A 15,389-nucleotide genomic window follows, 5' to 3' on the forward strand; every position below is an offset into this window, starting at 1 on the left:
AACGACGACGTCGTTCTTCGCCGACGAGGACAGTTCCTGCGTGTCCGCAGTGCTCTGGCGTCGCGACGCGCCGCGTCGCCTTCTTTTCCCTGTCCGCGAACGAACGAACCCCCGGTGCCCGCTCGAACCTCATTTATCACCGTGGGCCGCACGAGTCCTGCGATAGGTTCGTTTCATTTGCAACCGCGTCCATTAATACTGACCGTTTCGCTCCGTAATTCTTTCGTGTCTCGCAAGACAACCGATGTTCCCCTGTCCTCCTTCTTGCCGCTCGTTTTTCCAACAGTTGCGCGACGGCCGAGGAATCGATCCGCTCTCTCTCCCCCGGTTAAATAAGTGCATCGGCTTTCTACTCTTTTCCACCGTTTTCTAGCCCCACGAGGAAACAAAATTAGTCGGGGAATCGGCTGCGAGCCTGTCTCGTGCAATAAGCCCGTCGGGTGCTTCAACCCTTCGTGAACGATTGAAATCATTCGTCGGCTGATTTTATAATCTGTTTTCATGTTTATACTGTATTGAGTGCATTGGTGACATGATTTCTCATGGTAATAGTTTTTTTTTGTAGATGAACGCATAGAGGACATATACGAAGGTCAACTCTGTTTTTCAAATTAGAATGATATATTTTTTTCTATGCGCTACCTAAGGTCACCAAGGACATTCAAGATCGTTCAAGGTCACTTACAATGGAAAATATTTTCCTTTGAGGGACTAAACAAGTGCATCGACGTTTTTCTCTTTCGTGCTCTTCCTTGTTCTTCAAAGGAACACAAACTATTAAAACAACGTTTTATGCAACAAATACCTTTGATACCACGTTGAACCACATCACATTTAAATCATGCAATTTTCTATGTATATATGTGATCATATTTTATATTTTTCTTTAATTTCCTCAATGCTATGGGATTACTAAACTGTTTGAAACAATTCATTTCAACAGCAGAAGAGTAAGACGGAATAATTTTACGATAGGTAGCACCGTGGTGTTCGCCAAGCACACCGTGGACTCCAGAAAACAATGGTCCCGGAGAAAAGGTAAATGGACATCAATTTCCATGCGTCCGACGAAACGACCGTGGATTAATGAACAAGCTTGCAAATGGAACGAACCTATCGCGTAACTGTGCGATACGTGTGACTAATGACGCCACCAAAGGCGGCGCAACACGCACCAGAAGAAAACAATGCGTCCCGACTTCCTAGCACTCGACAACTTGCGAATAGCGTTCCAATTAACGTGAACGCCTTACACAATTCGCGGTCTGCCTTGTTAAAAAATTAATTGCAAGTGGATTTCCACCTAACTACCCGGAAACCGGCTTCACCGAAATTCTATGGGAATGATAAAACGGTCTATGTTCGGTTCTACGGGTCTGAAAGGACTTCGAATCGACGCTCTAGACGCGGATACAGTGTACAGAGCCAGTGTCGGTTAATAATTATCTTCCAGTTTCTTTGCCGCATCGGTGAAAAAAGCTCCGGCGACGAGATTTCCCGTTTCATGTCTACGGCGCGGCGCTATCACGCGACGTTGTAAAAATAGGTCTCGTTAGCGGCTGCGGTAATTAATAACGTGGGTTCGCCTAATCAAAAAAGCCGGTGACGGTGCGTGGTCCGTCGGGTCTGGGAAGCTGTCGGAAAAGAGGAGAAAATTAGACTGCTTTTATTACTCGGCCCTGGCGTTCGACAAATACGGATGCAAAGATAAAAATGGCACTGGCTCAGCCGGACCGGAAACCTGTTTCATTCATATTCATCCGGGGAAGAGAGCGAGAGAGATAGAGAGAAAGAGAGTGAGAGAGGAAGAATGACTCGGTGTTGGTGCGATGTAGCTCGTGGAATTTCTTCCATCGCGACAGTCACATTCAATCAACGCTCTGCTCGCCACCCACGCGCGTTTGTGATCCAGCCGACTCGTATGGAAATATGGAACTAGCGCGCAGTTTTTTGCGCGGCTGTCGCGTCCTAGGGGACCGCGAAATCGCCGTCCCCTTTCGAATGTTTAGCGAAATATTTTATGCGTTATGGGATCGCCGAGAGTTACGTGTTTTCGACGCGAGCGGAAAAAGACCAGCGAGAGGCGACCGTGGACGCGCAGAACTGTCGCGCGGTCCTCGATTCTTCTCTGGAAAATCCCGTGCACATCAATGTTCCCTCGAATCTTACAAACAAGCCGGATTTATCAACGCGGAATCGTGTAAATAATATTAAATATAAATGAACCTCTCTTGCACTATCAGTTTCTGGCGCGAATTAATTAAATCTACAAGAAGTGCCTTCAAAAATATGTTCTGAAAAATTGATAAATAAAACAGGAAAGGTGTTAAATAAAAGCCATTCACAGTCAGTGATTTCACATCTAATTTGTTCGCAAGGATTCGCTTTCGTTTGACACGAAACGCAGCAGCGGCCTGGTATAGATTGCCAATTCGCAGTGCGTCTGGCGAAAAACGACGCAAAATTGGAAAATGGTCGATCGCGGGCCGGATATCGGGCTGTATCAAGGCGCATTATTGGCGAGAGGGTAGGGGCGGCGCTGGGGAATAATAAAACGGATCCCGCGTCCGATAAGAAAGGAGACGATATCACGCTCGCGACTCCGAGCCGACTAATAATGCAGACATCGCGATCCTCGGGGCTCTTTGCGCCGTTAAAGCGCGTAAATAACCATGGAAATTCGCGAGCCACCGGAATATTGCGTCGCGGGTTGCGAGCGTGTTATTGGGAACGGCGAGAACCGGCACCGGAAGCTGAAAGACCAGTTAGGGTTGCTGACGACCAAAGGAAGTCGAGGGAAAACGAGATACTACTGAAACCGGGATCGACTTGGTTGGGGTGCATCTTTTTGATGCGGAACAAATCCCTTGGAAAAAGACTTACCCTTTGTTGGAGGATCGGTTTAGGTGGTTTGGGGGAAATTGGCATGATTTGCTCGGCGAATTTGATACGTTGCAACGCGATCACTGATGGATAGACATTTTTATGCGAGATAGAAGTAGCTCATTAAAAAAATACATTCAAATGAACTTGAACTATTAGACACATTTATTGATGTATTAGACATATTTTACTAAGTTTGGATTGGAGTGAACTGCTATCAAAGAGGGAGGTTAGCGAATGCGTCCAGTGCGAGTAGAATTTCGGTAGCAGGACACCCGAGATTGCGGTATTTCGAAACTAGACACAAGCACGATCGAGAACTCCAAGTGCCCGGATGCGGAAAAAAAGGGTGTTAGATTCCTCGGGTAGCTGGGAACACGAGACAATGGGCGAAAATTTCTTCTCGAGGGGTAGAATTTTCTCTCGACCCGCGTTTTCCGGGGTTAAACAAACGAGAGTCGACGTAATGCCTCCGCGGAAGAATTCCATCCTGAGATTGAAAATAGAATGTCAGACCCTTCTCGGTGTTTCTCTCCGGTGCGGTAACTTTTGTTCCTTTAAAAACAGTTCGCCAGTGTTTAACGCTTTCCACTCTGTCTTTTCAAGACACGTTATCTACCGTTAATCGCGTTTAACTCGAGTTCCTATCTTTCCCGGGAAACTTCGTCTCGCGACAATCAGGGTGAACGCTGGAGAATTTCGAAAAATATTTATGTTACTTTATCGGTGCGTTTGATTCATCTGAAACGCGAATATCCAATAAAATATAATTGACTACAAGCACATATTTTTGAAATAGAAAGAAGCACATCAGGTTGTTCCAAAAGTTTCTTTCACAATGTTTCTGTTTAATATTGTTAACTAACCGAACAGAAACCCCAATCTCAAACCCGTCCATGCACCCTATGTGCCTCCAAAATTCGGGTCACAAACCCTAATCCAGGACACTAAGCACCGAAAGGCAACAAATCCGCTTCCGAATTCAGTTCGCCGGACATGAAGCGTCCGGTCGTCGGAATCGGCGCGCGCAAATAAAGTCGGCCATTTCCGTGATCTCCGCATTAGCATTCGAAAAAATTTACGAACCCCGACAGATAAGGCACGCATACAGAGCCAACGAGAGAAAGAGGGCCGTCGCATGACCAGGAAACAGAGGGAGAAGAGGGGTTGGGAAAAAAACGCGTGCGATCCGAAGATGCATGCGTTTTCGGAGGGTGGTTCGCGCGGCGTATAATAAAGAAGTCTCTCGCTGACGAATCCTCCCTCCTCCGATGTCCCTTTATCCTGTCTCTCCATTTTTTTCCCTCATCCTGCAGGTTTTCGCCGGGCAAAGATTACAGCGACGCGCGGAACCCAACAAAATATTCATGCCCTCCTATCCCCGTACAATAACCATTGTAAGAGACTGGCGCACCATAATAATCCTGGCCCGATATTACTCTCTTTCTCTCTTCTTTTCTTCTCCTTGAGGTGGTAGTCCTCCTCTTTTCCTCCCCCTGGTTCCCTCGGGTGTCGTTTCAGCGGGTTCGCCAATTCGAACCCAGTGATCCATCGATCCGCGTCTAGCAACTGCGTCTTCGACGGTTCCCGCGCGACGTTACTGCCGCCTCGATGGTCGGAACGGTGTTACAACTTTTATCGGTACTTGTCGATTACTTTTCACTTCGCCGCGAAGAATGGAACGACCCGCGGGCCGCTCTCTCTCTCTCTCTTGCTCTCTCTCTCTCTTCTTCGCTGTATTACTTTCGAGGGAAAACGAGCACGACGAAATTGATTTGATGCGGCGCGGCGGCAAGCGAAGGAAACATCCAGCGGCGAGCAGTTTGGCCGTCTCGTGTTGCGCTGTTTGTTGCGGAGGACTTCGATTTTCGGCCAGGTAGGACGGCTTAAATGGTATTTAAAATTGAACGCCGGCGTCGAGGAAATTGGATGGAGAGGCGGGGACGTGCAGGTGGAGGCGGAACTTGTTCCCCGTTGAATTATTCGATACCCGAAACCCGGTTACCGGCGGATTTTATTTTGAACGTTTCATGGTAAATTAGTGATTCGATTTCCTTTTTTGCTCGAAGAAATTGCCGGGCCGGCCGGTCCGTGAGCCAGCCATCCGATAAATGTTGAATCATTCTCGCAGCGGTGGAAAACTACGATCGTTGATTCCCGAGTTTCGCGAAATGTTTGTTAATATGAACGCGGAGGACTCGGCTTTCCCGAATTTCGCGGCAGGTTGTTCGAGAAGGATTAACGTTGTTTGCACCGGTGTGTTTGTAATTGGCAGCGATTCGAACTGGAATTTTGAATAAACTGCGACGAACGTATTTTTGTTGCATTTTAGTCCGTTTATAAATGTTGAGGACTGACGGGGCGGATGTTGCAGTTGCAATGAGGATTAACGTGCTGTGCACTGAAATTAGCTGCATCTATTTGGGAAGACGGCATTTATAATGTTTAAGCTGTCAATGTACTGGAAGTTCGATTAAATTGCGACGGAGGTATTTTTGTTGGGTTTTAGTTGATTAATAAATATTGAGCAGCGACGGGAGGAAATGTTTAACAAAATGCAATGAACATGTTGATACCACTCCAAACAAATGAACAAGTAAATGAATTAAAAAACTGTGTCTCATTCTCTTTTTGCTCTGGGGAATTTCTCTCTTTTGCGCCAATTGTAACTGCACCGCTGACAATAGAAAATGATGCACTCGATGCACACGACAACGATGCACTCGATGCACACGACAACGATGCACTTGAACTCCGGAGTGTCTCTGCGCTAAAGACTCATGAAAAATTATATTCCATCGATCGCCGTGTTCTGTAGACTAGACTATACGTATACATATCCCGTTCAAAACGTTTCTTCGCGGGACCAGAAATACTACAGCTATTCACGCCGCTCGTTAATTATAATTACATCTAAAATAGATGAATACAGACCAGACTAAATATACGCTCGTAACGCGCTCACTGCCGCCCCATAAATAGTCCTCGGGAACAGTTACAAAGCCGCGCTATTAACATTGCTCCACCCTATTATTTATAAAATTCCTTCCCCGGACGTTGTTGTTCCTCTAATCATTTATAAATCGACATCACACCGTGAAATCCCTATACCCGCGCGTGCACACATGCACGACTCTCCGTTTCTATCACTAATACCGTGCACTTGGTAATTCGCATAAGTAATGACAATTCGTGCGCACTGATCCGAAATTTGGAATGCGGGTCCGCTCCGACACTGTCCAGAGCATTCAATATTGATATGATTACTAATTCCTCGGATTTGTTAACGGGGTTCCTTTGACAGCCGCAGAATTATTAAAAAAAAAATTTTTATAGTAATAATATTGTACGATTGAACCGAGAGTATGTCGTTTTTCGTATGTGTGGCGTTCGTGGACGTGTAGGTAACAAAATGTGTATATTGCCAATCGATGATATTTCAGCAATTTTGACGAGGCAAAATTATTCCGTCAAAGAGATATCAATTTTCGATGAGGTATTAATAAAAAATTAAATTTCAAGCTGTAATGATGTGTACTTTTAAAATTGTTTAATATTTACACGTAAAGTAAAGGTACTTCATATCGTTATAAATATTCTCGTAATATGAAAGATATGTTAATTTACCACTGCTATCGTGTAAATAATTTTCTGATCGGGTCGAATCGATTGATGGCTCTTCCAATAATTTCAATTGGCTTTTCAAACTTCCGTAGTAATTGACGGATTATTTACAGTTTGAAGGCGAACTCGACTTTTAACCCTTTACAAAACCCTTTATAAATTTCTTAATAACTTCTTTGCGTGAACTAAAAATGTGAAAAAAAGTTCAAAACAAATGATTAAAAGTTCATGAAGATGATGTGCTTACCAACTTCCCGCAATATGGCAGTCAGCAGTGATGTAGTCAACTCACCTGCAATCAAACGGATAAATACATGAATAAATCTGCTTCGACAGCAATGAGAATTTTCGTTTTCCATAAAGTCAGTAAAATCTGCTGTCTACTAATCACTTCCATTGATTCGGGTGTTATTCGCTGTTGATAACAATTCTGTTTGGTGAAACGAGAGTCTCCCGTTACGAGACAATATGGTGGCGCGTGGCGCGTCCGATTTCAGCAGCACGTTCAATTGCAAACAACATATTGCGCCCTGATACCCTGTTCTGGGCTAAATAATACAGAACAAGTCTGTAATTCGCGGGGGACTGTCAGCGTGAACCGTTCGGCCCCCCTTGGAATCGGAATTAGGAAGGGAGCACGGAATTTGAAGGGGTTACGGTGATCGTTGATCGTTCTATCGCGAGCCAACCGAGCCAAAGGGTGATTTTAAATGATCCATGGACGAACCTCCGCATTTCTATCGTGGATAATGCAACGGGAATGCTGGAAACGTGCAGCTGCGAAAATTAAAAATTTTAAGCGGAAATCGATACTCGGAATTAATCCCCCTCTCCTACGCCCTTTATAATTCTGATCGTGGTTGGCAACGTCGGGAAGAATCTGTTCAACATATAACACTCCGTTTCTGTCTCATATCTTCGTCTCTACACTAAAAATGTTCGTGAAGAGCAAGAACTGGGTCTCTCATAAATTTTAAGTGGCTTCTGAAAGCATAAAATCGCGTCTAACATTTTTAGCCAATATGCTCCTTATAGATTCTAGATCATGACATGTGTACATTTTAGAAAAGTATATAAGAGTGAAGAATTGAAAATGAAAAATTAATTTTCTAATGAATTTTAATGAACACACACACATGTTCTATAATTAAATTGAAATTATTTATACCAAGTTTCTGATGAATATTGGAACACTTTATTCTTCATCCCTCATTTTGAACGTAGAGATGAAAAATATCAAAGTTCCTTGATATAAAAAAAATATTCTACATAACTTCCGAAACATAGAATCACATCTGGAACGTTATCCTAACACACGACCACGAGGACGAAATAAATTATGCTATCAATCCTAACTGAATTCCTGAATGTAAGGTAACATTTAAAACATCGTTCAATCTTTTCTCCTGCTCGAAAAGCAGCTGGAAAAGGAGATTGGATTTTCCTCAGAATTTCTAGATGAATTTCTCGTGGCTGCCGCCACGGTATATAGAATCGAAACTACTTAACTGTCTCGCCGGTTTCTATAAACTTGAATTATTCGAGACACCGTTGTCCATAATGCATGGATTCAATGAATTCGTTTCCTCCCTATATACCCTGTAGACATTAAAGCGAACGTACACCGAGATATGAACCGGGCTACGTCCAAGGAATCAAAGCAATGAAAATTTCAGTACCATCGGCTGATTCGTTCCCGAGATTGAGTTGCCCGTACCTTTTGCGGCAGGTGGAAACACGTCCTTCGGGAGCCAGTGATTTGTAGATACTTCAATCGTTGTCGGTTGTCGTCAGCATCGAGCTCGAGGTGCACAAAGGCGGGTCGTGCACCAGAGAATAAATAGAACATCTCAATATTGTTGCGTCTCGAGACACTGACTCGAATCTGTGCAACCTAATTATCATCCTCTGACAACGAGGTTTCCACCTCCTTCGCTCTGTTCGATCGTGAAGAATCATGAAAAAAATCTGGAATGTTGTACCAAGTGGCGTACATATCTGTGAATTTTTTCATAATTTTTCGATAAAAAATTCGGGCTTGAAAAATTAATTCAAATGGTCAATCGAATGCAAAATTGGAAGAATATTGAAAGAATTTAAAAATAGAAAACGAGTATTACTACTATTTTCTAATCAACAGAGACTTGAAATTAGACGTTGCTGGATACACATCACAATGCAATAAAAATCGAGCTAAAACGTACACAAAACAACTACGAAATAGAACGTTGGACACGTAGCCGTAGCTAAACAGAAAGAGTAAATGGACGTGGGGCAAGCTTTCGAGAAAAATGAAATCGTCCCGATATTATTACCATTAACCGGATTGGTTCTCTCAAAGTCTCTCGGTCCCTTGGCCAGGCTGGCCTGATCGAACCATCCCCATCGGTTCGGGGCGATCTCTCAGCGATCGGTGGACACGCGCAATTCCTCGAACGTTTAACCGCTAAGCACTCTGGCTCGTCGATGACCGGCTTACGCGCTCAAGAGGTTGCTTCGTGAAAGGGGGGCGGGTTGGCAGAACTGGAGGGGGATGGTGAAAGTCGGCAAGGGAGAGAAAGTAAACGGCAATCTACTTGCTTCCATTCAATCAGCCATCGATTTCTTCGATTTATTGGGCGGTTTAGGGAGAAGACGTATGGACGGTGCCCGCGTCGGCTGTCGTTACTTTCGTTTAGGGGATGACCGCCTATATTTCCATCCGGTCTGCGCTCGCGCGAACGAGAACATCGTCGGGGAAGAGGGATGACCGGCGTGTATATGTGGTTCGAGCCTTGAAGTTCAGACTGTGAACCCGACCGATTTTACGTGGCGTGCAACGACCGTCTTCTCGAGCCCGCCGGAAACTCGCTGACGGCCCTCTTTCATCCCCGTTTTCCAACCCCCGAGACGCCGCCGCCAGTTCTCTTCTCCTTTTTCCGAGAGGCGAAAGTTTCCCAAAAGTCAGCGAACCGGGTCGACGACGCCTCGAATTCGAGGACGCAGAATCGAACGACTGCTGTGTCCTCGCTTGCGAGGACGATCGATGAGCCACTCACTTGCTGGTTCAGGACTCGAAAATTATTGTGTGATTAGTAGACTGCGGATTTTTCTCCCCTAAGAAATGTTGAAAAATGCTTGATTACAAATTGACATCGTAATACATCCTCGAATTGAATTTTCAAATATTTCAGCAATGGTTTCGATCGTCAGTCTTTACTCTGGATAATAAGGATTACAAATAGTCTGCGAAAGTGAAGTTCAAACTTGATTTACAGGCCGCACCCGGACACTCCGAAACTGTCGCCTCTAATGGAAGAAATTAATATCAATTTCCCCGGTAATCCGGAATTTAAAATCGTATATGTCGACCCTTTGTAATCCCTAATACAAAGCATTTTCTCCTGCCAGTTTCCATTAGATAACCCTGACGTTACACGGTCTTCAACCCTCGTCCAACCCCCACTTATAATCCTCTTAACTTGATTTTTTTTTTTGAAAAGCCGTTTCGATAGGAAAGTCAATCCCGTTCAAGTTTATCAACGTACAATTTGTAATCTTCTTTCGAGACCTTCGATTTATATGCTTTGTTACAGCGGTGACAAAATTTCTTATTAACCTGTACACGTAGGATCGAAGTAGACAAAACAGCCTGTCAAAAAATTGAAGATAACCGGGCTTTAATAACCAGTCCACGAAACTCTATTTGAACTGTCCACTTCGAGCGCAACGCTAATTGTCATTTTCACCGTTTCGTTCGCCGCGTATGAATAGCGGCACGCGGTCGTGAAACGTACTCGTGTTTAATGAGCTCGGGGCTCATTAAAAATCTCCCGGCGACAGCGGGGCAACGAAATCATTATCGAGTCCACGGTTATTACCATAATATGCCCACCGGATCAAAAATCCTCGACAAATAATCCGCGCCATCGAATCCTCGTTGCCTCGGAAGATTCGATTAAAGGGAGCGACTCCTCAAAAATCGTAAACTGTTCTCAAATTAGTTTCTTCAATTTGGAGAAAAAATTATTCGCACCTTCCTATACTTTTCAATTTTTAATTCAATGCAAAAACTCATACGGGTGTAACTAGGTAAGGAAAGGGAAGAGGGTACCTTGTAGGGAGAGCAGGAGTGGATTTAGAGAAGGATGGAGTATTTATGGAAGGAAGGGGTATGTATGAAACAAGTATCGAAAAGTAAAGTATGAAAATCGCATACACAATTCAATAAGTTTGAACCGTTTCAACTCTTGCACCTCGTCGAGAGCATTTACGGCTGCATTGTCAAATTGCAGCGAGCGCCAGCGTAAACGCAGTTGAAAAGTAGTCTGGAATACGGAGGCAACGCGACGCGACGTTCGAAGAGATTGATAAAGTCCGTTGGCGAACGTACGGAGGCCGGACTGAAGTTAGTAACGAATTTGTAGACAATATTTGAGACGGTAGGAGGCACGTGCAACCTGATATCCATCTTTCATGACACCGTTCAGATTCAATTTGCTTCTCAATATGAACAGAGGCGGAACGGGGGCTGCCTCGTCCGGGACCTGGACTCGATACCTCTATCCCCTTTTTCTTTCATCCTGTTCGCTCGCGTCTCGTCGTCCGACAATCCTGGCCGGCTCTCTGGTTTATAGAATAGCCCCGGCCTCCGCCGCCGCCGGTTTGTTGCGATATATTTCAGCAACTTAGAAATATTACATCACGAGCGAAGGATACCGCTCTGGCAACTCGGGAAATGTAATCTTTATCTTCTATTGGACCGACCGGGGTCTAGCAGGCGGGGTAGGAACTTCCGACATCAGAAACCGATCGCGTCTGATGCCTCTTGGCCTTCGCCCTCCCATCGATGAGATTCACGGAGCATTTCGCCGATAAATAAACCTACACAGCGACATTGCACTATTGGAGGATGCGGAAGAAATTAAAGAAAAACACGGACTAAAATCTTTTGGTAGCCCTACGGTAACAACAATTTTTAATCCGAAAAGTTCGGAAGAAGCTCTCTCTCTAGGTCTGAATTAAATCCTGAGGTGCAAGGTAGAAATCCGTGCGAGGTTTTTCCGGGGAAGAGGGTTCTGTTTTGTAAAGCAGATGTCTGGCCGCAGGTATTGAGGGCCAGGATGTTTTATCGCGGGGCCAATAATCGAATCAGGCCCGCGAAAAGTCTGGATCTGCGAGCGGCCGTCGCGTCGTGGAAAACGCACCGATCCGTGTTCCTCGGCGCGCTTCGCCGCCTTGGGGCGAACTGAAAGCGAGTTTCCGTAATTCTCGCTGATCCAATTACGCTAACGCGGGGAATAAGTTAGCGCTAACGCGGGGCTATAAGTGCGCGATTTCTAAACAAAGCACGAACGGGGAAACGGCAGCAAGCCAGTCCCGGCCCAGCCAAACCACTCTCCACCATCCATTCTTAAACCGCATCCAGGCGGCTAATTCGAACTCAAATAAAAGAGTTCCGGCGCGGCCTCGCAGAGCCGCGGAGATCCTCGCCAACACGCTCTCTCCCGCCCGAAAGTTTGCCCTCCTCAGCACAGGCGAAACGCTAGGTAAATGTTACGCGATCTCGTTTAAACGCTGACGCCTCCGGCTGAAATTCCACAGCACCCGAAGTTTATTCGATCGTTCCGCGAATGTGGGACAGAGACGGCTACCGAAAATAATATCGATCCACGAATCCGACTGCCGACGCCATTCGAACACCTTTTCGAATGTTGCATTTTGTGAAATTTCCACGAAACAACATTTTTCAAATCCGTCAATTTTTGCTAATTCTTGTGTCGTGCTGGAAGCCGAGAAATATTAAACAATCGGTAATACTAATTAATAGACTGCGGATCTTCATGCATTTATGGCTTATGAAAATTTTCAAAAAAGGCTAGAATAGAAAATTCGATAGAATTTTGTATAATTTTTATTTATTTTTGATCTACAAAGGCTGTTCCCATTACAAATAGGATTTTATTTCATTCCACTTTCTTAAAATTTGTCTACAAAAATTGGAAAATGTATAAACATCTGCAGTCTACTAATTAATAAACAACTTCGGTATTTTTGATTATTATTACTTGAAAAAAAATCACATATATACTGTCAATACCGATTAATATGGGTGCAAAACCCCCATGCAATAGGTTCATCAGTTTTTCTGAAAAAAATTCCGAAATTTGGTATGATGCCCCCAAATAAGAATTTACTTCACTCTTTAACCCTCGGACGATCCAACCGCGAAATTTCAGGAGCACTGTGCTGCATTGTAGCTTTATGTCAGGACGAGGCAAAGCTAGGTATGGTACAGGTGGTTGAACAGAGAAGACAGGGTAGCACAGGGGGAGAGGAAGGCAGTCGCATATGGGGAGGGGGAATTTTCGGGGGATTTTTTACGATTCGCTTCGCGGCGACATATGCCCCTTAATTCGGGGGGATTAAGGAAGAATTAAGTTTACAAGGATTTATGGGGCGGCTCTAACGGGCGGCCGTCGAACTTCCGTATTCATGTACACGTAGGTGGGTAGTCGCGCTTGGGGATCTAATAAAAGCGAGACGAGCCTCGGTCTTCCGTTGCACAAAGGCGACGGGGCTACGTGGCCTTTTGCGGGACGGTTTCCGTGCGAGGCGAGGGAACACCGGTTCGAGTGCTTCTCCAACGGTGGATGAAAGAAGCGCCCCGTGTGCCAGACCGTGTGCCGCTTGTTCCTCTATTGATTTTGTGTGTGCAAACAATTTTGGATGTCGCGTCGCCCTCTGAGAACCAGTTTATGGCCGGAGGTGCGCCGAACGCCTTGCGGCCCGCGAGAAATGTTCGGCACTGTCGCGAATTATTCCATTCTTGTATCTCTTGGATCTATAATCTCTCGATCGCGGATTTTATGTATTTCTGATAAAAATCAGTGAATCAAACACAGAGAAAACGTTCGAAGCGTTTAAAGACACTGTTGTGTTATTTCCAACCCACTAAAATTGTTGTATTCGAAATATTACCTTCATTATTAAATCTGTTCATATTTAATAAGTTAAACTGCATCAAAAGAGTGGGTTGGTAAAGATTGTCTATCCTCTTTTGAAAATCAGAGAAAAGATCGGCAAGGAGACGACTTATTAATGGGATTAAGTCCCATTTGAACAGCTTCCACCGACGCAAAGGTATTACCGGTGGCGACAGTCTCGAACCATCCCAAAAATCTCTGCGCCAGTCCTCCAAATCTTTCTTTTGACCGGCAACGTGCCCTGTAAACCTATCTTGGTCCCTTCTCTGCCAGCAGAGAAGCGCATTCAGCAGCCTCTGTCTCCCTTTGAATCTGCATCGGCGTTCGTCGCATTCGTTTTCACGGCGCTGTGCGCTTCTGCCAGCCACACGATCGAACGTGCACACGTTTACATGCGCGCACACAGCGGGAGAGAGAGACACACAGAAATACACGGATAGATGGATAGATAGACAGACACCGACACGCCGCTGCACCGGTAGGCAGCTTGCACCTCTATGCAATCGTTCGCGGACAACGGTGGTCTGAATAGAGGCGGCATTAGAAGGTACACGAATTACGTGAGTCGAAACCGGGTGCTCGTCCTGCTATCCTGTCGATCCGGGTCGAGGATAGGGGATGGTTTGACGTTCCACGGTAACGACCTTAATTCCGCTAATGACGAAGAATATTCGCGGGAATGCGTGCGCGTCGATCGAGCCCGGGACAGGTGTGCACGCCTGCACAGGAAATAGCCGGGCACGATGGGTAACACTTGTGACTGGAGAGCACGTTCTCTCTCTCTCTCTCTCTCTCCCTCTCTCTCCGTCACTACCATCATTTCTATCGTTGCCAGCGCGAACTCTGCCGAGCGGTGATAGCGGAAATAAATCCGTGTTTAATTCCGGAGTTTCAAGAGTCACGCCGTGAATGTTTAAAGACTCGGTCGCGCTAATGACGGGAGACGGAACACGACACAGCGGCGAAAGAGATAAACCTCTGGTCATTTTTAGCGGTCAATTACTGCTGACTCTAATCGACAGCCAGTCGATATCAATTTGATTATTCAGGGGTTTTAATTGGAACAATCCCGACGCAAAAGATTTTGAAAAAATTTTCTTCGTGCGTAATTAAGAGCCACTTGTGCGTCTTACAATATTTTGTACCTCACAACAAAGCACGGAGAATCTGAGGCTGAATAAAATTTTAGTCGATGAATTGCTACTACGAGCCGGATACGATAATCTTTTTCGATCATGTTTCTGCACCAACCACCCACACATGATCGCCCTATCGAAAACGAAGAGTCCCGCACGTTGTTGGCAACTTTCCCCGCATTTCCAAAGTTGCGGGAACATTTTGAAGAAATAAAAGTAGATCGGATGAAAGTTGTAGGACCGTATCGAGGTCGTAAAGATCGTTATCGGTCGAGAGAAGGCTCAAAGAGTATAGTCGAGGCAAGATGGATCTGCGGTGGCTTGTTGTTCGGCAATATATTAAGAACAGAAGCGGTCAGATTTAACGAGGCCGACATTCAACTACCGGTTTCAATCAGCCGCGTCGGAATATCAATTAATTCCATGAGTTACCGTTCTGATTAGTCGTGATTAGTAAGTATTGCTCACTAACTTCCCATTTGGCGGACGTGCGCGACCTCGAGCGGGACATCTGGGCGATGCAACGTAATTAGAACACGAGTTCGACCGCCATATTTTACATTGTATTAGGCTCGGCGTCGCATCGTCGCTGCCCGAATTTCACGCATCCGCGGCCGTGCAACACGTTCCGTTCGAAGACTGAGGGTATTTGTGCCTGAATTTAATGGCTCCGAAGCGATAACTCTCACACCAGAAACAGTCTCATACTCGAACTGCATCTATAAACAATGCTCGTTCCGCTGAAATGACCAGGAACCCATTTGTAATCCTTTATCAACCT

General features: G+C 45.2%; 1 protein-coding gene across 13 annotated transcripts in view; it reads right to left on the minus strand.

The window, feature by feature from the left end:
* The window catches only part of Ten-a (Teneurin-a transmembrane protein), a 782,863-nt gene that overhangs the window by 311,823 nt on the left and 455,651 nt on the right, over positions 1–15,389 (minus strand). For 10 of the 13 annotated variants that reach the window (XM_076447158.1, XM_076447169.1, XM_076447161.1 and 7 more), the window contains one exon: positions 6,755–6,799. The exons of the other annotated variants lie outside the window; for them this stretch is intronic. In XM_076447158.1, coding sequence (XP_076303273.1) covers positions 6,755–6,799 — 45 coding nt within the window. The remainder of the gene's footprint in view (positions 1–6,754; positions 6,800–15,389) is intronic. 13 annotated transcript variants of the gene reach the window in all.

This window comes from Lasioglossum baleicum, chromosome 2 (genome assembly GCF_051020765.1).
Source record: "Lasioglossum baleicum chromosome 2, iyLasBale1, whole genome shotgun sequence".
In the NCBI taxonomy this organism is placed as follows: domain Eukaryota; kingdom Metazoa; phylum Arthropoda; class Insecta; order Hymenoptera; family Halictidae; genus Lasioglossum; species Lasioglossum baleicum.